Consider the following 24,548-nt stretch of genomic DNA (forward strand, 5'->3'; position numbering starts at 1 on the left):
AGAAGCTCATTAGTTTTTCTGAGGAGGTCCCTGTTCCCTGCATGTCCAGCCTTGGTGTGATCTACCAGATGTCCAGACAATAGCACAGGCTCTTTCACTGACCTTGTCACTTTGAAACAGGCTGATTTCTTTAGAACTTCTCGTTAAAAAAAGGGTGCCTTGAGTCCAGCTGTTGAGCCCCCAAACCAGGGCTGAAGCCTCTCCAGATCTCCTGAGTGGTTTCTCCACATCCTGTGGAGAATGCCAAGCTCTGTGGGCTCACTGGGGCCAAGGAGACAACTTTGTGGGGATGCTTCCAAAAAGGGTTCACTTGATACTTAAAGGCAAATAATTTTCTTCTTGACATATCTGTTATTTTCTTCTGTTATATAAGTGTAGGAAGATCCATCACCACCTGCTCTGTGTGCTCTGGTTTTTTCTCAGCTTCACCACGTGAAGCAACTGCGAGGTAAATTTTTTCTTAGCCTGCACAATATTTAGCTTTTAAAATGGTCAGGGGCACTCAGCCTTTCTCCTTTCTAACCCAAAACCAAACAGAATTCCTATCTTTTCTTTTTTTAATAATTTCCACAAGCAGTTGTGTTTGCTTGTCCCAAAATCAAGAGAAATTCTCTTCCCTGTGGAATATTTTTTAAAAAGAATTCGACCAGGCAAAATAATTTCATTTCTGTTAACAATGTCTTACAGCCTTTCAGTATTTGGCTCTAATTTTGGGGTTTAATGCATGTCTAGTCTTACTAGGGTTGAACTGGAAGGCAGTCAGACAATTCTCAGATAACAAGCAGGAAAAAACAACGTAAATCCACTCTCCCAGAGGAACTAGAAATAGTTAATTACACACAAGTGACAAACCCAGTTTCCTCACCATCACAACTTCTACTGAACCACAGAGTTTCAGCACTTTCCTTGAATCTGGTTGGGGCAAAGACAGGAAACTGCATCTTCTAAACTTTAGAAATAGATCTTAACCATGTAAACATAAGATATTATGCCCCTATCTTTTAAGTAACATTTATATTACCTCAAATAAACAGTCTCTCCCAAGTTAGTCTGTAATTGACATCTGACACAGTCCACATTGCAACAGAAATGATAAGTGCAGTAAACAGCAGAAATTATGCTTCTCTGGGCTTGGAGAAACATTCATATTTCCTTGCACAGATAAACTTTATTTTGTTGCTACGCAACCCTCGCACAACACACCCCGTTCTGGAGTAAATAAGAGCACAGATTTTTACAACTGCAGGGCAAGCATGTGGCCTTTTGGGTTTTCTCCCCATTTTGAGTTCCAGCCCCAGCTTTAGTTCACATTAGAATATTCCATCATTTTCTTACAGAGCTGCCTCCAAAGCTCACTGAGGGATATTTCAAACAGGAGAGTCAGAACGCTCGAGTCCTTCTGGGGCTGATGGGGAACAAATGGTGGAGCCTCTGACATCAGTGAAACCACGAAATTAAGGCTTTTTACTCTCTTTTTAATCTCCCTTAAAAATGAACACTTAATTTCCACAACAAGATATTCAAAACCTTTGTGCAGTGGCCTCTCCCTGCTCCCAGTAACACTTTAACACCTGCACCACAAGTGAGACAGGTGAAGAGCCAGCCTTAGTTTTACCCAAGGTGAGAATAATGGAGTCTTACCTACTTGGCTTTTTATAATTGCCAAATTTCTCCTGACTGCAGAGGGTATTTGGATTGTTCAGGGAACAGAGGTGCAGGTCCTGGGTACCTCTGCATCCTCCTCATATGCAGAGTGAATAAGACCAAGATGTATCTGTCTGAGGGGTGTTCGTGGACACTGAGTAGAGCCACAGGGACCTTCCCAAGCCATGGGTTAATGCCTCAATTATTCAAGTTGCTCTTTTGCACGTGGTTGCAAATCCTGCAAACTCTCCCAGGTAGCATCAGCCTTCCCTTGCCAGTGTCAGCAAATGAATCCAGGTGAGAAATGTGACTCTGAGCTCCAGCTGGGTGCAGCCGGCACGGTTTGGGCTACGAGGATTTGCATCATCCAAGGATCTGACCTATGTCCAATGCACATACAGAACAGCTGCCTGATTGCAAAGGGGCTTGTACCACTTAAACAGCAGAATTTCCCCTGTTTTGCTTTGTTCTTTGGTTCTTTACAACTAAGAATCCTCTGAGCTCCTACAGCTGACGTGCTACAAGCCCAGCTGCTTACAAAGTCCTAGCACAGTCACCAGGCAAATGACACTCTGTTCATAAGAAAGCAAGATTTAATCTCTGCAATCTCCAGTCTAGTTTCTCTAAACAGTGAGCAAGAAGTATCTTTTGCATTTTAAATTTCAGCATTTCTGTTTGCTGTCAAAACATTCCTGTTTATAATTTCATTTTAACAGCTGAGTTACTCCCAGGCACAGAAATTAATATCAGCATTGGTTGCAAAACCCCTTGAAGTTCCTGTGCCAGTCTTGTACCAAGACCCATCTCTAATCACACCTCCCAGTACAGCAGCTTTCCTTAAGAGCTAAAACGTTTGGAAACACCTGTAAAATTTGCTTTGAGTATTTTCTTCAGGAAGTGATGTCCTACAGGCTGTGCCTTCTCAGTCAGGATTGCAGGAGGAGGCCCACAGAGCAAACACAGTTGGGTTTTGTCTGGAAGCAGAACGGGCAACACACGAGGCAAAGTCTTCAGACCTAAATCTTGGAAGACAACACTTGATGTCTTCGGATCAGTGTCCTGCTGATTTCTTCTACTCTCCGGCATCCTGGAGGAGAAGTTACATGTCAGTTGAAACTCCTCTCTAAGCCTTTTCTTTCTCTGTCTCAAAAATTTACCTTCTGTGAGAAAAAATCCACCCCTTAGTGACCAAGGATTTGCCATTACTTCTCTATGGATTTATTGCTCTCCTTGTGAGAAAATAGAAATTTATTGTCTTTACATAATCTACCCAGTTCCCCTTTTATTAAGGCAGGGATAACAAGTCCTCTCCCCATTTCTCCACAGACTAACCTGTTTATACTGCAAACATTCCCCTCCTGTAAGTTGCTATAGCATCTTGCCCAGGGCAAAGGAAAGCTGTGGGGAAATGTGGTTACGGAGAGGAAATATTGATGCCTCACCTGTCAGCGCCATTGCCAGGCGAAACTCCTCCTTCAGCATCTGGAGAACTTCTTTTGCTCCTTCTTCACCCTGGGAGATGAGGAGACAACGTGAGCTATTATGTGTGTAGGTATAGATACACATATACACACGTGCCAAAAAAAGGTTTATGCCCCAGTGTAAATCCTGAGTTCTTGTCATAGCAAATTTTAACAGATGATCTGGATGCACCCAGACCCACTGAGACACCATCACACGCACTCCTGTTGCACACAGACTTGGGTACGTGCACAAAAAAAGCCTAAACAGTGAGTTTAGGTGTCTAAAAACACGCATTTCAGCTTTTTCTAACTTACTTGATAAGCCAGCCCCCAGAGCAGAGGTCTTCCAATGAACACAGCTCTGGCACCAAGAGCAAGAGCCTTGAGGACATCGGTGCCTTTCCTCACCCCGCCGTCCAGGAACACCTCCACCTTCCCCTGCACGGCCTCGACGATCTCAGGCAGCACATCAATCTGCAAGAGTGACACCACAAACACAGCTCAGCTGCTTCTGGAACCCTGCTTATGTTTGGGGTGAGTTCTTACACGCAGGATCCAGGCTGTACAGCAGCTCAGTGAGCAACTGCATGCACAACTATACCCAAAAAACAGGGCTTTGTATTTATATTTGTGACTTAGCAGGTTAGCAGGGATAGACAAAGGTCAAATTTATTTGGAGTGTCCCATAAAGACAATCAGCAGGGTCACACAAAACATCCATCTGATCCCCTGACGTGGATGTGACACAAGCTGGTATCGGATTCTTGTGCAGAATGCAAGAAACAGCCAGCACAGAGGAGGTCTTTCCATGGGATTTCCTCCCAAAATTCCAGTCTTCACTAGTTCAGGGATGAAACTGAATCAGTGCCACTTTTTAAATAATCATCTTTGCTTTCCTGTTTAAATTTATTATTCATTTATCCTGAGGGCCCAGCTAGCACCGGGATCCCCGAGGCAAGCTCTGGACCTATGGACAAGGAGTAAGAGAAAGGTGTGCCTGGAGGAACTTGGAGCTGGCTGAAAATCTTAATTAATGTATTCCTCCTTTGCAAAATGCATCTTATGACAGGAACAACTGCAGAGAAAAACTTCATGGAAGAAACAATTCGTTTTCCCCTAAGTTCTGAGCAAGGTGGGGTGTTGCTTTCACCAGACTCTACTTATCCCCTCCACCAGTGATACAGGGAAAAGGGAAAAGTATTTTTACTCTTCCCAAGTGACAATTAACCAAGGAATTTATTCCTCTTGCCATGCAGGAGGTCCCAGTGAAGGGATGAGCCTCCTGAATTCAAGCCTGGAGTATTAATTAGAGGGCAACTGCTCCTATAAGGCCACCTAAATAGTTCCTATTCATGAAAATCAGGAAAGACACAACCCCAGAAACCAAGTATTAAGGGGACTGGAAACGGTGTGTGGTAGGAAGACAAAAGACACACAAATCCATGCCTTTCAAATACGGATGTAATTCATTTCCTTTCTAATGGATAAAAATGACTGGAAGACAGGGAGGGGAAAAACCAACTTGAAAGTGCAGTTTGTTTTTAGATTTGGATTAAAATTTTCTTGAAGTTTGGCACTTGCTGTGATTTTCCCCCTCCCTTTGGTTTTGCTCTCTTGCCAGACATATTTTGGATCTCTTTCCATATACAGAGACCACTTTCTACATCCTGACAAACTGTACCAAACTTTAAAGTGCTCTAATAAGTAAAGCATGATGCAAACCATCATTAAAACAGAGATTTCCTCAATGGGTAACTAGACACCAGAAATATTGACCAGCTTGGGTTGAGCTCACCATCTGAAAAGCCATGACATTCAAGCAAATTATTATGTTTCTGAATCAAACATTTAGCATGATCTGATACAGATATTTGTATGATAAAAACTGCATTGTGCAGGGCACTTCTTTAGACCATAAATCCAGCTTTAGTAGTTCTCCTCTGTGCTCTGGTGTTGCAAAGGAATAACCCAGAATGTGCAAATCTCTGTTTTACTGCAGCTGTCAAAAAACTAATTCGTATTTCTCAAGCTTTCTCATCTCTCAAAATGATCTTTTTAACATCCTCATACATTGTTCCTGCTGGATTCCCTCACACCCAGGCTTGCCCGAGATTTTCAAATACTCTCAGTGGAACTGGGACTGCATTCTCAGAAGGTGACAAGATGACCTGTTCCCCTCTCCCTTCAGGGAATCCTCCTGGAAAACAGGAGGTTTTTCATCAGGAACACATTGGAAATACTGAAAGAGGCACAACTGGGCTTTGATTCTCCTCCCTTTCATTCTCTTTTTATTTGTGCAGCTTTCCCACACCAAATGAAGCAGGATGAGTGATGACTGGAATTTTGGGGTTTTTCCTTCAGCCTGAACACATACTTTTTCATTTGCCTTTCCTTCTTTCTTTTTTGCCGACCAAGAAATTCTCAAATCCCTTTCACCTTTGGAAAAGGCCCGGGGTAGCACGACAAGGAAAAGGAAAAAGGAAAAAACTGTAATTTAACCACTCTGTCCCTTTTCCAAAGGTGAAAATATTTGAAAGGAGAAAAAGAGAGAGTTTCATTCTGCCTTTAGCTGTTCCATAACTGTAATTTTTCAGAAGCCTCTAAAGAATATTAAAAGGGGAAAAACAACTCCAATACAACCTTCAGTGTGCTGCAAATGGCAACAGGAGTTTTTCAAAACAAGAATGGGAAAGGAGACATGAAAGAAGGGACTGGAAAAAATGTCTTCAGGGTTTTCCAATTTGATCCGAGCAAGGGGAGGCTGTGTCTAACTCGCAGCGTGGTGTGACACACCCAGAGAAGTGGAGAGAGGTCCCTCAGGGGTTAAGGCAGATAAGACATATTCCAGGTTTTCCCTCCAGCCTCCAGAGAAAGCAAACAAGCCAAAGGCAGGGAAAATTAGGGACTAATTGATGCATCTTGGCCCCAGTACTTACAGTTGCAGGGACCCCATCGAGCTGTCGTGCTCCATGATTTGACACCAGGATACCATTTACCCCAATCTTTAGAGCTTCTTTAGCATCATCAGCTGGGGAAAAAAAAAAAATCCAAACTAGTTATGTTCTTCCATACCTGGGAGCTTGTTAACACCACGATGAGAGGAATTTTGGGATCCCTAAAAAAATTCTTGCCAGCTAATGCAAAGCCACCTTGGGGCTTCAGCTTTCCAAAGCCTCACCTCAGCACAGAAAAAAGTTTCATTTTTAAGCAATAAGACCAGAAAGTAGTTTGAAAGCTTAGAGAACATTTAATCCCTTTGGATCAGCAGCCACTTGGGTTGCTAGTCTTTATTTTCTCTACTGTGTTCTAGAACTCATCACTAAGAAGTTATTTTGCTGAATGATTTCATCCAAGCCAAAATTTTTGGCACGATTACAGTAATAATCCAGACTTAATGAAACCACTACACTGTGCTCAGTGCTCTTTGGACTGAATGGAAATCCAGCTTCCCCTCAAGCTGTATCAACTCAGGTCAGGGTTTGCAGACACAATTAAACAGAGCAAATTCAATCTTCCTGGCTGCATCCGATTTCAGATATGATATAAGTTTAATCAGCTGCTTCCACAAGTGTCTTCATTACTGGCTTCTTAATGGTGTAGAGGAAGAGAAAGCTTTTCCCTCACCTCCCCAACTGGAAGCAGCAGAGCTACACACCCCTGAGGATTCCCTTAACCTACACACCCCTGAGGATTCCCTTAACCTACACACCCCTGAGGATCCCCTTAACCTACACACCCCTGAGATTCCCTTAACCTACACACCCCTGAGGATCCCCTTAACCTACACACCCCTGAGGATCCCCTTAACCTACACACCCCTGAGGATCCCTTTAACCTACACACCCCTGAGGATCCCTTTAACCTACACACCCCTGAGGATCCCTTTAACCTACACACCCCTGAGGATCCCTTTAACCTACACACCCCTGAGGATCCCTTTAACCTACACACCCCTGAGGATCCCTTTAACCTACACACCCCTGAGGATCCCTTTAACCTACACACCCCTGAGATTCCCTTAACCTACACACCCCTGAGGATTCCCTTAACCTACACACCCCTGAGGATCCCTTTGACCTACACACCCCTGAGATTCCCTTAACCTACACACTCCTGAGGATTCCCTTAACCTACACACCCCTGAGATTCCCTTAACCTACACACCCCTGAGGATGCCTTTCACCACGATGGGCAGCGAGGTGAGCCCCCGAAGCCACTTGATGTCCTCCCAGTTGAGACTTGGATCAATGGTCTCAGCCACGTACGCGGCCAGCCCGCTGTTCTCTCCAAAGTCTTTCCCTGAGGAAAACGCCAGGTCGCTGCCGGGAAAGTTTTTTAATCTAAGATGACAAAAGAAACAGAAAAATAGGCTGAGAAAGGTCCATTGTAGCCCCAAATCAATATACCTGTGATAAAACTTTGCTGTGCTGCAGGGCAGGAGCAAAAAAAGCCAGTCCCAGTGTGTCAGATCCCAGTCCTTAGCGAGCCAAAACCTTTCACTGACAAAGCATTTGATAACCAACATAAGCATTTGATCTTTAAAGTCCTTCCAACCCAAGCCTTTCTATGTTTCTGTGATGATTCTGTGCAAGGTTCTCCAGCCTAAGGCAACAGTCCTAGTTCTAGCAAAAGAAATAGGGTTTGGTTTTGCTTCTTTTTCAAATCCAGGGAATTCAGCTACTAAAGGTAGGTGGGAGGAGAGAAGGAGGAAGGGAAGTTTTGTTAAGCCCCATGACTTAGGTGGATCTGCCTGAAGCCTTGCAAAGAATTCAGAATTTCCATCTGTCCAACAAGGCCAACATCCAGCCAGTTCACCTTGTGCCTCTTTTGTTCATGTCCTGGTAAAACGTGTGTGTGTGGGGGGAAATTAGTTCATATGAAAACATCAGCTATTATTTGGGGCTTTTAGCCCCAGATCAGTTGGGTTCTAGGACACCCACATCCCACACGAGGCTGATTGCTCTGTTCTTCAGAAACCACACTGGGCTATTTAATACTCATATTACACATTTTGGGAAGTGCATGAGGTTTTCTGCATGGAAACTGGCTGGTTTCACTGCTGATTTCATGCCTGCAACAAGCAGCACTTCACATGGCTTTTCTGTTCAGCTCCAGGCCCAGAAGCAAAGGAGGAAGGAGCGGGCTCCCAGCAAGATCCAGCTTTTCAGCTGTTGGTTTGTGGAGGGTGGGGTACCCAGAGAAAAACAGAACCAGGGATAAGATTATATAAATAACTGTTGTTTTTCTTGGCCTGGGAAAAGCAGATCAACACTTGAATGAATGTTGCCTTACATACGTTTCAGAGCACAATGGCACCTTGTTGTTGCTTTGAAACTTTGTTGAAAACCTGTAGCCAAGAAAAAGTTATCACGTAAATGAGCAAGAGCCCCGCGCTAGGAGGGTTTCACCGCCGACCCTGCAACGAAACCCGGCCCGGCATCGCCCTGAAATCTGCAGAGATTAATTGGGACCTTTAAGGATTGCTCCAATTCCATGGGATTTCATCCAGTTCACTCCAAACCTTGGTAGGGTTTGGTCAGGTGGGGTCAAAGGGTTTCAGAAACGCTCCATCGCTTCCCTCAAGTATTTTGGGGTCATTGGACTCACACTGAGAAACTCTCTAACCCCAGGCCTTAAGATTATATCACCCATAAAAAATAAGCTATTTAAAGAATTATTGAATTCTTTTTTAGGTAAAATGTCAGTGTGTATGGATGGTGTTGTGGCAAACACAGATTACAGCAGGATCACAATATGGGCCATGCACATCCCAGCGTGGTCCATTTTCAGCTTGGGTGTACCAGGGTTTTTTTCTTTCTGCTGCTTTCCTCCTAAGATTGTACTTTATAACACAAAAATAGAGGCAGAGTTCAGGTTGCTCTGTCAGCCTTCATCATATCATATTTTAGCTTCAAGTACAAGTGTAAGGGGGAGAGCCAACACCCCAAGCTCTGGAGGATTTTTTGCCTGCGAGGTGGAGAATCAGACTCACTATTTTCCATAATATTCAAATAGAAGGCGAGAGAGACCTGGGGACGTGATTCTTCCTAGGTACATGTTACATATATTGCATAACACAGCAGTCTTTGGAGACATAGGAAGAGCAATTCAGTTTCATTGATAATATTCAAAAGTAGCTTTCACCCAAAAATCCAACTTCATCTGCTCCAAAGTAATTTCACCTGTCCTTTAATCATGCTTTCTTTCCATTTTTGTGTTCATTTGCGTGCTCTGAATAATCTTAACACACACCACAGCAAACTGCAGTCATTACCAAGACCTACCTGCAAGATTTTTATCTCCAAGTCCTGGATATCCCATCCATTAAATACCCTTCCAGCTAATACCTGTGGCTGCTAAAACTGCGCCAGCACTTCAGCACATCTTTATCAGGGTGCTCTGTACAGTCTACCAATTTATATCTGCAAAAGGCCAGGGAAATCAGTGCCCTGACAACACCGTTTTAAGGTTAAAAATCTCATTTAACTCTGTTAAAATTGAATGCTTCCCAGGCCCTGCAGTGGGGAGGAACTAGAATTAGTGCTGAAGTCAACCACGAGGCCACAAATTCTGAGACAGAGAATCACGGGGAGTAGAAATTGCCCTCACGGAGAATTCAGAGAGATTTACAGCCACGTGTTTCTGTATTCGAGCAAAAGAAAAGTCGAAGCTGCCCGCCCCACATCCCACATCCCACACGGGGGGTGTACCTGAGGTTTGGAGGGAGCTGGAACTTGTTGCGCACGTCGGCGAGGCGCCGGCCCAGGTAGGGCGTGTCGGCCGTGACGAAGATGCCGCTGTAGCCGGCCCGCTCCGCCCGCCTCACCAGGGACTCCGCCACCGCCCGGTCCCGGTACACGTACAGCTGCAGCCACAGGAGGCCCCCCGGCGCTGCTGCGGCCACCTCCTCGATGGAAGAGGTGGCCCAGGAGCTCAGCATCATCCCCGTCCCCACGGCCCGGCAGGCTGCGGGAATACAAAGGCGTGTTTGGGATTATCCAAAGCTGAGCTTCTCTGAGCTGTGGAGCGCTTGGCTCGCCAGCAGATGTTGGTGCGTGTAATTACACACTGTCTTTCCTTAATGTTAGTGCATTCCAGGGAATGCTGCATTAACAGCAGTTACTAACAGGGATGAGCTGTGAGCACTCTGTGCCTTATTCTGTGGGATTATCCACAAATTCTGGTGGCTGCTCTCTGCACGCTGCTCCAGCACTAGAAATCAAACATATCATAATCAAACTAAGCCTAATACATAGCAATAATTATCCTATGGGAATCCTGCTTGTAAGCCCCTAATGCCTGGGTGTCACTGGTCAGAAATTCTGGCATACGAATTTAAAAGACGTATCCGCACACAAAGTTCTGAATGATCTAAAAAAAAATAAAATTAAAATAACGCATTTGAGGCTTCCAACTTTTTGCCTCCCAAAAATCACCCTCCCCAGGGATCATTTCCAACCCAGGCTGCAGCAGCTGACCTCATGCAGATATATTTTTATGAATCTAGCACTTATTCTTTTTGGAGTAATCTGTCACTTAATATAAAATAAAGGAAAACACACCGTGAAACTCCAAGATATTATAGAAAGCCTTATTTTTCTTGCTCTACCGCAGAATGCATATTTTTAATGTAAATGGAGCTCTGTTTCAAGACGTCACCTCCAGCCCATCAAGGAATTAAAAAGTGGTCTTTATGACAACATTTGATTAAATAAGGATTACGGGTCTCTTGGAGTGGAAACTTATGAACAGCTTATTCAAACAAATTGGTCACGCCCTCCCAGGGCGCTTTCCCTCGCTGGAAATACGGTAGCAACGACCCAAAACTCCTTCGTAGCCGTTTCGTTCCTCCCCTTAAAATTCCTGAAAATAGTTCCCTCTTATGGTGAAGTACCAAGAAATGAGGTTTCTTTCTAAAGAACCACGGATACCAAATGCCCAAAGTCACGTTGAAATCGGCTGGGGGGGGGTGTCACCACAAATTCCATAAGAAGCGAATTCCCAAATCAAGTCCGTTGGGCGACGCTGAGAAACAAGGGATCCACATTCCTCTTGCTCTGTCCAACCCAAGCACATGGACGAGCAGGAAGGTTGATAACCCAGCAATTGCAAAACCCTCAGATCAGATAAGGGAGAAATGTAAATGTTATGGTTCAATCCGCCTTTAGGTATCCAGTTATTCCCATTCTTCCTCTCCTTCTCAACTCTACCTCCGCGGCCCTACGGACGCGAGAGTGGTTGCAAAAGCGAAAATTAAATATTTCTGGTGAAGAGAAGATTTAAAACACGATATTTCACCATATCCTTTCAACTTAACATCATCATACGCAGCAATGGAGAAAATAATGCTTTGCTCTTTTATAAGATCAGATCGAAGCAGTTCGGTTCAACCAGAGTTCAGCCATCCCAAATGGGGGAACGGCATTTTCATGCAAGCACACTCACAAAATTCCCCTCATCTCTCCTGCAAAGTTCACAGCTCTCTGGTGAAGCACCAGCTCAACGTCCATATTTTAGATCTGCTCAGGCCAACCTGAAGGTCACACACAAAATTTTTCGAAGTTTTCAAAATTCCAAGGTCCAGTTTTGGTTGATCTGTGCTTCACCTTGATCATTTTAAAACTTACTTTGACAATTTTCTAGACTTGCAAAACCAAGAGATACAGAGTCCTGAGGCGTTGCCAGGTTTGGGTTTGGTTTTCTTCTACCTCAAATTAGGTTTTGCTAAAAATACACTCCCACTTCTCGCACATTTAGCTGCAGTTGAAGCAAACAGAAGCAATTCATTTCCTCCAACAACCGTATTTCCCATTTCAGTTTTGGGGTGCTGCAAAAACCTCTGTTTGTTGTTACAGACCAGTACTGGTAGAGCCATATTCCCACAGGATGCTCTTGCTGCAATATGTGACATTTGCCAGAGTTTAAACATCAGCTCTTTTGTAAACCAGCCTTTCCTCATGCCTTTTCAGACTGCTTTTAGTTTGCTTTTCTGTTTTCCTCAGGTCTTCTTTTAATCCTGAGCGTTGCCCAGAGCAAACGTTCACTCCTGTACACCCTGCAGGCTCCTGGTGGGATCCATGACAGCACAGAGAGAATTAGACACACACAGGAGGCTGGGGAAGTTCATGGAATCACAAAACAGTAAAGAATCTTTCCCTAATATCTGATCCAAACCTCACCCCACTGTGAAGCCATTTCCCCTTGTCCTGTTCCTCCAGGCTCTTGTCCCAAGTCCCTCTCCAGCTCTCTTGGAGCCCCTTTAGGCACTGGAAGGGGCTCTAAGGTTTCCCTGGAGCCTTCTCTTCTCCAGGCTGAACCACTCCAACTCTCCCAGCCTGTCTCCAGAGCAGAGGAGCTCCAGCCATCAGATTGTGGTGGGGTGCCCAAGAAAGGGATTTTCACAACCTTTTCCTCACAGCTGCCTTGAGCAGGCACAGCTTTGTCAGCCCCACTGTGACCTGCTTGTACTTAGAGCCCAGGAGCAAGGACACACCTTCTTCACCAGGGAACACCAACCTTGATAAAATGGGACTTTCCTCATCCTTGGGGAACTCAACCAAAGTATTTTACACAGCAACAAATCAAGGCTGACCCTGGGACAGGACCCACTTGGGAGTTCCAGTGGAGAACAGAGCAGTGACCTTGCTTAGCCCTTTTTCATCCTGAAACCTCAGTCTCCCCATCTGGTGAGACATCACTTCATTACATGGTTTGGGAAGGGTATGGAATTTGTCCCTGTGGGCAACTCAGAGGCAACGTACTCCAGGGGAGACACTGGAGAGGAGCCCCGTTCAAAGGTGCATATTTTGTCAGGGTTACCTGGTATGGGAATGGGAATTTGCTTTTTTCCCCTCCAGCTGGGCAAATTCCCCTCATTTCCCTTTTAGGGGCATCTCCAAAGCCCAGCAGTCACACTGCTCCCCTGCAGTCATTCTTCCCCAAATCCACCAGTGAATCCACTGTCCCCAAGTTAAGGGCCAGAGGACATTCCTTGGGATCCACACGCTGTCCTTTTGGCACGGTGGTATTTCTCGGGAGCAGCAGCCAGGTTCTTGGAGCTGCATCTCCTGAGAAACAGAGTTGTTTAAAGTACTTCACGTTGCTCTCCTGACAAACTACTCTTGGCTGAGATGCCCTGCCCGGCCTTCCCTCGCCCGGCCCTCCCGAATCCCCCGTGCGAGTCATCTTGCCCCAGCGCATTCCGTCAGCTGTGCGGGAAGGCTGCAGGCTCCAGGGAAGGAGACACGTGGCCCAAAGGGATCTGGCAGGGCTGTCATGCCAGGCTGCCTGTGTGCACACGCAGCACAAAGTCCCCTGGCCGTGACAGTCTCCAGGGTCAACCCGGGCCAGGTCAGCCCAGGCCATGTTGTCCCACGGGAATATTGTCCTCTGGAGCAGCCACACCTCAAAATTAACCTCTGTTTTTTGATCAATACGTAGATAACAGGTTAAAGATAAGTACAAAATCCTGCTGTTTTCACTGTGGCTGAGCACAACAAGGAATAGATCACCAAATCCCTCCTTCCCAGTCACTGGTGAGCACAAGGAACTTTCCAGGAGCAAACAAAAAGCACGGTAGCAGCCTGTTAAGAGCCAAAGGAACACAGGTGTTGCTCCCTGTCTAGTGGGAGTGACAGAGCTGCCAGTAACTCAGCTAAAACAGGGGGGGGAAAAGCTTTCCAGTCAATATTGCTGTTCTCCATTTGGCAAAGCAAACGGTGCAGTCATGTCGCAGGTGGTGGTGAAACCCTTCCTGCGTCAGCAGCAGCTCCGAGAAAGGTTTGAGGGCAGTCACAGAGGGCAAACAAAAAACTCTGAGCCACTGCCATGCACAGTTTTCCAAAAGAAAATTGGGTTATCAGCCTGATTTTCAGCCAGTCAGGGAGAAGTCAAGTCTTGCAGTGCTGCTTCGGGGTGAAAACACAGGAATAGAAGGTAGCAGGTCAGTAAGAGCTTTATGGAACAAGCAGGAATATAAACAGAAATGTCAGTAAAATAATGCTACAAATCTGTTTATAATCAATTAAAGGCTGCAAAAAATTGCCATTTCTTGCTAAGGAGCTGGATGGTGCCCGAGATTTTGTGTCAGGGCACTTGAGGTGGGTGCTGTTGACACAGGGAGCACGTTGGTTTGCAAGCCCAGCGTGGAGTCGGGATGGCAAAGGGATGTCCTGGCATGAACAGCGAGTCCCCTGATGGACAGGCAAGAAAAATCCCTCAGAATCAGAAGGGTTCTATTGAAAAGTGTTTAGAGAATAACCTTTTGCTCTTTAATGGTGGCTAAGATTATTCATCCAATTTGGCAAATATTTTTAGTTAAAGAGGTTGAAATTGGAGTGGGGAGGATGAGAAAAAAAAAAATCACCTAAGTCAAAATGTCATGTGTTGATCTTTTCAAAATGGAAATGTTTTCTCCTGAGCTAACACTTTTGTTTCAAAACAGAGCTATGGCTAAAAGCATCAGCCAGTAGGAAAATGAAATAAAACATTGTGTTTTGGATCAAATGAAACATTTCAGTTAATCCAAAACAATTTTCCTCCCAATTTTTCAGTTTCTACTGAACAGAAAATCCATTCTTTGGAAAACTGCCCTATATACTGATGAGCTACAACTAAAATGCCGGGGAATATACTTGAAGGAAGACCTGGAAGAACTGGGACAAGTGCCAAGGTGTGTGAAATTGTTTCAAGGACAAGCAAACTTTCTCTCTAAGGAAGGACTCCTGGCATTTAGACATGTCAAAGAAAACTGAGGAGTAACATGATTACAGCCTGCATGGGCATTTTTTTTTAAAATTTTTTTTAATTTTTTTTTTTTTATTCTAGCTAACAGAAGTATAAATAAACCCAATACCTGGATTTGAGGCTGTGCAAGTTTTGACCATGATTGACCCCACTCAGAGTGAGGTCAGTTAACCTTTGGAATAACTTCCATTGTGTTGGCTGGCCTGTCACCAGCAACTTTTAAAATTGCAACTGGAAGTTTTTCCTTAAAAGATCCTTTGCTAACGAAGCAAACTGTCAGTGAAGGGTGTTTAAGGCCCTGTCTTGGGAAGGTGCAGCTGGGTCAGTGCAGGAGAGCATCCCTGGGGGAGCAGCAGCCCCCAAAAGCCTGGCAAGCCCCAAAGTGAGGGGTTGTGAGGTTGAAGGGAACCTTTAAGCCAAAGTTGCACTTTACTGAGCTAATTCCTGTCATCTTATAAGGTCAAACCAAGAGCCTGGCACTGAATGTCATCTTATAAGGTCAAACCAAGAGCCTGGCACTGAATGCCCCACCCCACCTCTAACAGCACAAAACCAAAGCCATATTTTCCTCTCCCCCAAACACCAACGCAATACAGAGGGTGTGATTTTAATTCTGCTCTCCTCTGAAAGCAATGAAAAACTCCCCAGCTCCAATGGATGTGTTCACTGGATCACATATTCCAACCAGTGCCAGTACCCTGAGCTCCCCCAGCTCGAAAACCCAAGGACATTAAATGCAATAATCATGTGTTAAAAGTTTGAAAAGTACACAAAAGGAAGTGCACAAAAATCAGGAAATTCCAGAATTAAGTTATTACCACAACCATAACTCAGCCCTGGTACTCAGCCTTACTGTACCCCTTGACTTGGCATGCCATTATGGATTTATGCCTTAAAATGTGGCCAGGATGCAGAATCAGTGGGAATTTTTGCTAAGAAACATCCTGAGTTTTGTGTGTTTCAAATCTTGCCCTCCTCATCGCATTAATACGCTTGCACTTAACAGTTTAACGCTTCAGAGTTTCCTCCCAGCATAACCTGGCCCGGAGTTAATCCACGGGAGCTGCCAAAGGACAGGACAGTACCAAGGCTCCCACCGGCCCTTCCCAAACCCATTCGAGGTGTTGGAGCTCCATCGCGTGGAAAGCGCCGGCACATGCAGCAGCCATAACAGCACTGGCTTCCAGTAAATCTCTGGGGAAGGGAAAAAAGAGTGGCCCCAAACACGGTATAAAGTTAGAGAAATCTGCTTTTACAGAGATGGCTGCTGGAGCTGTGCTGCGACCCTGATGCAGCTTCTTACTGAGAACTGAGACCAGCTCCCACTGCAAGGATGGTCCTTAAGATTCCCTTCACATTGGTTCTTGCTGCATTGGGCGTGGAAACACTGTTGGAGGAATAACTCAACCATGCAGGGGAGTTATTTTTTTTTCCAATATCACTTATTTAAGTTTTGTACCCTGTTTCATTCAGTGCCAGGGCACTGAAATGCACAGCCCAAACCTCTTCCTCAGTTTTCTTGTCATTCTGCAGCTTGGGTGAAAGGAGTAGGAAACAAGTTTGCCACCTCAGTTCTGGTTAATGCCCCATTTCTCACAGCCTTTTAGGTGCAGTCTCTGTGCTGGCAACATCTCTGGGCAGCTTCTAGCCCAGAGGGGCCCTTATCTCCCTGGGATGCTCTCTCTTCAAAGCAAGGATTTTTCCCAGGCAAACAAAGGCTTCTGAATTTCCAGAAGCAATTCTCTAAGAGGAAAGCTGGTGCTGTGATGATATATATATATATAGTTATATTGATAGAATGTATAGGTAGATACAGTTTTCAATGTTACACGTGACAAGCATAACGCTCTTGCAAACTCCTGTTTCACAGGGAGGGAGCGCCGCTCGAACAAAGCAAACAGCGGAAAACAACCCAAAAACCAACCAGCAGCAGCTCAAACCCACCCTGGAGCAAGAAACCAAGTGGGATCCGTGGCCAGGATGATTTTGTCCGTGCCCACCCCCCCGTGGGGGCAGCCTGTGCGCTCACCTCTGGCAGTGGCCGTCTCCCCGTCGGGGTGAGCCATGCGCTGCATCGCGGTGGCGGCCACGCACACGGGCACCGACACCCGCTGCCCCAGCACCGAGGTGGACACGTCCATCTCCGACACATCCCTCAGCACCCGCGGGTACAGCTTCCACCTGGCACGGGGGGCAAAGGGAGAGCGTTAAAGGAGGCCTGAGGCACCGGGGATATTTACAGTTCCGAGCGGGCAAGGGCAGGTTTTCCTGCTGTCACACGGTGGGAGCTGTGCTGGGGCTGGAGCAGGACCCCCCTGTGTCACCCAGAGCTGCAAACTAAACCCCACTGAACCCGAAATCACCCTCTGCTGCAGTCTTCAACAGCACAACATCCACGCCTTTAGGAACGGGGCTGCATTCCTGGGGACGCCTGTGAAACGGGACTTTTCCCCGCCATCCAGGCGATGTCACAGCACTGCCACCGTCGCCAGAAGCCACAAGAGGGGGTGCGATAGCAGGGGCTGCCTCTCACACGGGCCAAAGCCTCTCTGCAAGCACCAGCCTCTCACTGAGGCCTCCCTCCCTCCGAAAGGGCTCCGATGGCCACTGGATTTCAATTACAGAAAAGAATTAAAAGCTTAAGCTCTGGTACTGCTGAACCTGACTAACTGCTCTGACTGAAAATATTGTAATTCTCAGCATGGAGAGAGAACCAGAGCCATTGTAACCCTCCAACAGCAAGGAGGGGTGAGCTTGAGCTTGCATATTAAACTGGCAAGTCAGTGAAAAAGAGACAAGACAAAGTCTTGTGTATTTTGTAGAAAGATCAAGAGACATTTCCCTGAGGAGCCTGGGACAGAGCCAGGATGAGACCCACCGTCCTGAAGTCCTGGAGCACGGGGCCCTGCCAGCTCTCCAGGAAGTGCTCCCCAGGGAGGAGAAGGACAGTTGTGATGCTTGGAAGGAGCTGTGTGGCCACGGGGAGTCAGCTGTGCTGCTCAGTGCCAAGACACACACGGCAAGTGTGTCCTCGGACTTGTTTTCATACCATTGTATCAGTTTGTTATTTTTCAAGGGAGGAGGGGCTGAGGGTGGGACAAAGAAAATATGACTTTTTTTTCCTCCTCCTTTCTTCCTAATCCTCATTCTGAAGGATTCCACTCAGCTCTAAGGCAAAAATCCTTTCATAACCTTGCTCATTTAGACAGTCAGAAGCATAAAGGATGTGGAGCATCCCCTCTTCCCCAGCCTCCTGGTTTCTCCTTGTTACCTGGTACGAGACACTGCCACCTCCAAGCCCACCTGTGAGGCTCAGTCCTGAGGCACAACATTCCTGGAGTGCTTTTAGCTGGGAAAAGGAAGAGAAGGAGCAAAAATCCTCCCAGCAGTGTGTGCAAGGAAAATGATGCAGTTCCAGGCAGCGATACCTCTCCATCAACACCCTGACTATGTACTGGGTCCCACGAAAATACCAACATCACTACTTCTTTTAATAAAATCTTATCTTCCCATGGAAACATGGGTGTTTCCAGCTGGGAGTCTGATGGACACTCAAAGCCAGGCATTTTCTAGACAAGCCCCTAACAGCAGCAAGGAAAACTCACAAGTAGTATTTATTTCCCAGCCACCAGAGCACATGTTCATTCAGCTGCCACACACCACCTGCTTCCTCCAGGTTTTTCAGCGAAAACATTTCCTGGATATTTGGTAATAAGCTTGGATTTTTCTTTTAAATTCATCATCTCCTCATCACCCACATCTTTTTCCAGCCAAGTCCATTCTCATGTGCTGCAATCAGCAACAGAGCGAGCACATCCTTCTTCCCAGCTGGAAGTGGGAGATGCCACAGTAGGGAAGGCAGCAAGCACTGCTGCTTTAGGCAACTTCAGCTAGAAGCTGTTTTGAGGGAAGGATTAAAGAGAAGGAGGGGGATTAATCTTTTGGAGGTTTTTCCTTTTTTCTCCAAGCTAAAAAAATTTCCAATTTCAAATTGTCTTGCAGAGGGGTAAGAGGGAAGTTCCCACTGCTTTCAGCTGTGAAAAACGTTGACATTTTCAAACTGCAACACATTTTCAAGCAGCTCTTCTTGTTTCCCTTCAGAGCTCATCCCAAATAATCCCCTTGTGCTGCAGGGCTCTTTGGGAAAGGATTCACAGCTCAGAAAGTCTCCATCCCAACCCGATTTGCTGCCCTAATCTCCCCCTACAGCTCCACTTCCATCAGAAGGGGCAGGGGCTGGTGCTGTGCCAGGCAAACCAGGAGCTGCTTTTCCTTGAGGGGAAGCAATCTTCCCTCCCAGGGTGTCTTTCAGAGCTCTTTTCACAGGGCTCTGAACCCGAGGTGAAAGACACGGCAGCCTCACTTTTCTAACCAATATTTCAATTCCTTATGTGCCCATTTTAGTGCCTTTCATTGCTACGAGGTTTGCAGAAAACCCACATCGATGCTGTCACTGCTGAAGCAGCAGCTGCTGTTCCTTGCACGGGACAAAACAAGGCAGCTCCTCCAGAGGCCGCCGGGGATTCCTCGGATTAGCAGGAGCCTGTTCCTGGACACACCGGTGTCAACAACAGGGACTAACATATGCTCTGACATCCCAAATCATCCTGCCTGGCCTCAATGCCTCGCTTGAGAACCAGGAACAAAAAATACTCCTCTGGCCTTGGCAGGACCACACTGATGTCAACACAAGAGTTCCCGTTCTTCCCTCAGTCCCAGAGGAACTGGAAGCTGGCAGAGAGTGGCCATACCTGGTTTTAACCTCACCTGAAACACTGGCCTTGTGGAGACAGTTTATGCTCTGGCATCTGATTACACAAAGTACTTGAAGCTCCCGAGCTGTCAAAAAGTCAAGACGTTCATTTTATAACCTAACGAGTATGAACTGTGCTACTCCAAAAATTCCAGGTGGTATTCCAGAGGTATTGTGGGATCTAAGCTTACTCCTTAATAATAATCATATTAGTCCTCAATAACAGTCTATTTATTCCTCCATCCTGTAGTGGTACTATGTATCTATAAATATTTCAATAAACATTTTGAATCAGGCTGAACCTGCAGCCGAGCTTCTGACAGGGGAGATAGATGAGAAATGAAGTTGAACTTACTCATATCTTTCAGAAAATCATCTTACTTTGTGATCTCTGTGACTCGGGGGTGTAAAGTCCATCTTACTTTATATTGACCTACAAGCTGCACTCGGGAATAGGCAGAAAAAACACGCTCAGAGACACAGCAGGGCTGTGTGAGGAGCAGAGTGAGCAGCTGTCCTGCATCCATAAGGGGTAGGCCACACTCCTCCTGACAGCATCCAAGGGAAAAAGAAAGATTTGACACGTTGTTCATGTCAAACAGGACTTTAAAATCAAAATATTATGAAGCCTTTATAGCAGTTTCTACCTTTTAGAGATGGGTTGCAAACACGGTGTCGTGACTGTTAATGGCAGCTTCCCATGTAGCAAGAAAATAGGATTTTTTCATCACAGGAATCAAACCCTGCAGTGGGAAGTAGCTTCAGATCCCTCATCTCACCTCCACCATCCAGCTCTGCTAATGCCAACACAGTAAGGGACATAGCCAGCTCTTTGTTAGCCTGTCTCTGGGAGGTTTAGACCCAATTTAATCACTATTAACTCCTGCAGTCACAAGTAAAACGTTCACTACTCTGACAGTTTATGGCCTCCCAGTCCTTCCTTTGAGTGTCCTTTCCTTAATGTCTCATTTTGGTTTTACAAGGGCAGGTAACATCAGAGCATCTGGAAGCATTAAGAAAGATAAAATAAAACTCAGGTGAGCACTGCTACCCCCCCCTCCTGCTCCTAGTTACCCCTCAGGGCAATCCTTTGGCTTGTGTTTGAGCAGGGAAATTCCAGCCTGGGATGATGGCTTCTGCAGGAGCAAGCCATGAAGAAGTGGTCACAGTAGAGGTGAGTTTTCTTCTCTTGACATTATAAGGCTTTTCTCTCTGTGTCCTTAAAATGAAGGTTCTGAGCCCATTGCTGCCATCTGGCCTTTGAGATCCTGCTAAACTATCACTGCATTTCCTACGGCCTTCAGCTCGTATGGGATTTCCAGCTGAGCTGCTCACAGCCTATGGAAAAGCAACTGGAGCAGCGAGAAGAATTGCTGCTCTAAGCAGGAGAGCAGAGTGGGGAAGGAGAAGGACTGAAGATAAATCAGAAAAATCTTGGTTTGGTTTGTTAGACTCAGGAGGATTAAAGACAAAGCCTTTAGAGATTAGCAAAGGCAAGTGCAGGGGTTAAATGTCTGCACCAGCACGGCACCCCAAGGCAAGGGACATCAGCAGCTGTCCCTGCAGCTCACTGGCTGATTAAATATTGGAGCTGAAGGGTCTAGAGAATTTCTGGTAAAAAAAGAACCAAAATGCAGGGAAAGCTAAAAAGGTGCTAATGGATTTTAGGGATGGATTTTTGACAGAAAGTGTTGGGTGGAGGAGTGAGAGGGGAGAGACAATGGTTCTGAAAATCAGTGATTTGAGACTCTTCTTCCTAAAAAAAAAAAGAAGTAGCAGAAAAACTGAGTTTTGTTCACATGGAAAAATCTAAAATTGCACCACAGGCAGTACTAGAGCAGAACTCACACCCCCTACCTCCCACCCCAGCCTTCAATCACCCTCCTACCTGGAAAAGGCTGCCACATTATCTGCCAGCGTTTCCTGGTCATCCGCCCCGGATCGGTAATAATCGTACACGGATTTGGGGAGGAATGCTTTAGCATACTCCTCAAAATCACCAATGCACACTGGCTTTCCAGACATGGCTGCAGATCCCACGGGGTCAGTTTATTGCCACTTCCCTCTCTTTTAAGATCTGGGTTTTTGTCTGTAAATCATTAATACGGGACCTCATCGGGATTCAATTTACCTACATTTCAAAGAAAAAGAAAAATAAATACACCAGCTTCTTGTGTCACGTTGGACTTCAGCACTGTGTTTTATTCCATGTGGTCAAGGCCAACCTGGAATAGAATGGAAAAAGGTACAGTAAAAATTAAAAAAGAATAAGCAAAGAACAAAATACGTAGTTAAACCTGCAATAACAGGAGTGTACAGTCCCTCACAGACACGTTTATCATCCAAAACATCCATGAGATAAACCTGAAAGTTTGTTTACACCCAAAAAGCAAGACCTTGGTTTAGGTGATTTCTAAATTCGTGAAAGATTTCTTCATTGAATCCTGACCTAAATTTTAACAAACAGACATGGTTTGCAATGGGTTTATGGTAGCTGTTTGTCAAGGGAAACTTCCAAGTGCGTGCATAATTCAGTTTTCCAGCTGTGGGCTGCAAATTAATATCAGTATCCACACAAATACAGCACGAGGCCTTTACCCACAGATGAGTGTCAGGAAGAACTGAAATGCAGACTGGTTTAACCTTGGCACTGCTCTGTGCTCCCAGCACAAAGCTGGGGACCTGTCTGCTTGCATTTATTTAAAGTTTGCAGCACCTGTGCTAAAAAGGGGTGTTTATCCCAGAGCACGAGACAGTGGCACGACAGCTGAACATTTTAATACGTGCAGATGTATTCCAACTTAGTGAACTGAAAAGCTTTTAATGTTGGAATGCTGCAAAAGTTTCTGAAGTCCCCAACATGGAATTTAATGCCAACGTCTCACCAGCACACGCAGCTTCCCGCCAAGTAATTGGCTCCTTGTTTTAATGAATCTCTCTGGATGAGGGTTCCTCCAGCTGCTTTAATGAGGCATCAGCTGACCTTTAACCTTGGAGCAAATGATCAGCATCTGACTGAACCTGTGTCCTGCTGCAGGATCACAGAGATGCCAACGGTCTCCCACTGACACATAAAATATTCCATAGGGGAAGGACGAGCCAGCTGGGATTTTCTCACTCCAGTTAACTGCAGCAAAGATTAACTGGCACAGTTAACTGCGGCATATAATTCAAATATTTCAGTGTTCAAGCCATCAAGACTGTTGTGCAAAGCTGTTTTATCAAGTCACATAAGCAAACACTCGTTTTGGCTTCCAAATTCCCCGTGAACACTTGTGAATTTCTCCAAAATAAAGCCAGAAAACCCCTATTTCCTGGAGCGTTTTCAGACAGTCTCTCACACCAATCAGAGCTGGACTGACATTTCTTTAGACCCCTCCAAGTCCGTCAGAAGAACCAGCAGGAAATATTTGGGGTTTTTTTATCCCAGCAACTCCAGCACGGGAGTCAAAACTGATGGATGTTGCAGGGACAGGGACAGTCCCTTGGCCACTCAGCACAGGCAGTGAGCAGGTGGCTGGAACAGGCCCCTGGATGTCTATTTGGGGACTGCTGGGATGGCAGGAGGCTGGGGCATGGGGCAGAGGGTCAGTTCTCCTGGGAGGAGCTGGATAACTGTGCACAAGGAAACCAACCCAGGGTAGGTCTACAAAGAGGTTCTCAGTGCCAGTTTTGCCCCCTCAACCACACAGTGACATAAAAAGTGCCCTTATCAAGGGTGATTTTTTCACTTCCTTATGTGGCACTGACACAAATTCCCATTTGTTCCCTGTCTGTTTAAATCCGGAGCTTTCCTTTCTCCTCAGGAAAGACAAAGTGAAAATAAAGCACAGAGAGGTTTTTTAGGTGTTTTCCTACTGGGAAAGGAATGAAGATGCTGGGTTAAAACAAGTAGTCCCTGCAGTGTGATCAGCTCCCAGGAGGAGGCACACACTCCTCGGCAGCCCCATTCCCAGGAGCTGGGAGTTACCACTGGTCCAGCTCAAAATTCCAAGGTGCAGTTCAAAATTCCAAGGTAGAAACTCACGCTTTTCTACCCCTTTAGTTCAGCCATCAGAGTATCTTCATATTTCCTCTGCAGAACTAGAGCTTAGGTTTGTCTGACTGTGGATAATAACTTCCAGAGCCGGATCAGATTTTGGCTGTAGGATCCCACGTGCTGTTTTCACGGAGAAAATTTCATGTTCTCGCAAAACAGAAGGAGAAGCAGCTGATGGAACAGCAAACCAACAAAACACAAGGCTTCATTTGACACCATTCCAGCTTCCACTTTACAGCAGGAGATGGATGTAAAGGAAAAGAAGCAAACCAAAGGGAATGGCAAATCCCCCAAGCCCTGCAGCTGCTCTGTTCCCAGGGAAAGGCAGCTCAGGGAACTCACCTGAAGAGAATGAATCCATGTACTGGTTCCAGTTGCTCACATCATCCAAGTAGTTTGCAGTGATGATTCCTGGTAGTCCCTCCTCCCTCTGGCACAGCTGTCCCTATGGACCATTCCTTCAGCTCTGCATGCTGTGAGACACAACCTGAGGATGGGCCATTTAGCTCTGTACCTTTATCCTGGACCACATCCTGCTGGCCTCCAAATGCCAAATTATTGCCAAATTATTGCCAAATTATTGCCAAATTATTGCCAAATTATTGCCAAATTATTGCCAAATTATTGCCAAATTATTGCCAAATTATTGCCAAATTATTGCCAAATTATTGCCAAATTATTGCCAAATTATTGCCAAATTATTGCCAAATTATTGCCAAATTATTGCCAAATTATTATTGCCAAATTATTGCCAAATTTGCCAATTGCCAATTATTGCCAAAAATTATTGCCAAATTATTGCCAAATTATTGCCCCAAATTAGCCAAATTAGCCAAATTATTGCCCAATTATTGCCAAATTATTAAATTATGCCAAATTATTGCCAAATTATTGCCAAATTATT

At 45.6% G+C, this 24,548-nt stretch overlaps 1 protein-coding gene across 1 annotated transcript; it reads right to left on the reverse strand.

The window, feature by feature from the left end:
* Positions 1 to 1,148: 1,148 nt before the first annotated feature.
* On the reverse strand, positions 1,149 to 24,256 carry HAO1 (hydroxyacid oxidase 1). The gene is made up of 8 exons (XM_027738652.2): positions 21,494 to 24,256; positions 16,882 to 17,033; positions 9,818 to 10,073; positions 7,272 to 7,447; positions 6,044 to 6,135; positions 3,423 to 3,581; positions 3,087 to 3,156; positions 1,149 to 2,731 (listed from the first exon to the last, which is right to left on the reverse strand). The coding sequence occupies exons 1-8, from the start codon at positions 21,628 to 21,630 to the stop codon at positions 2,661 to 2,663; spliced, it is 1,113 nt and encodes a 370-aa protein (XP_027594453.1). The 5' UTR covers positions 21,631 to 24,256; the 3' UTR covers positions 1,149 to 2,660.
* Positions 24,257 to 24,548: the final 292 nt, after the last annotated feature.

Source organism: Pipra filicauda, unplaced genomic scaffold (assembly GCF_003945595.2).
Source record: "Pipra filicauda isolate LSUMZ 115617 unplaced genomic scaffold, ASM394559v2 scaffold77_size3566232_pilon, whole genome shotgun sequence".
Lineage (NCBI taxonomy): Eukaryota > Metazoa > Chordata > Aves > Passeriformes > Pipridae > Pipra > Pipra filicauda.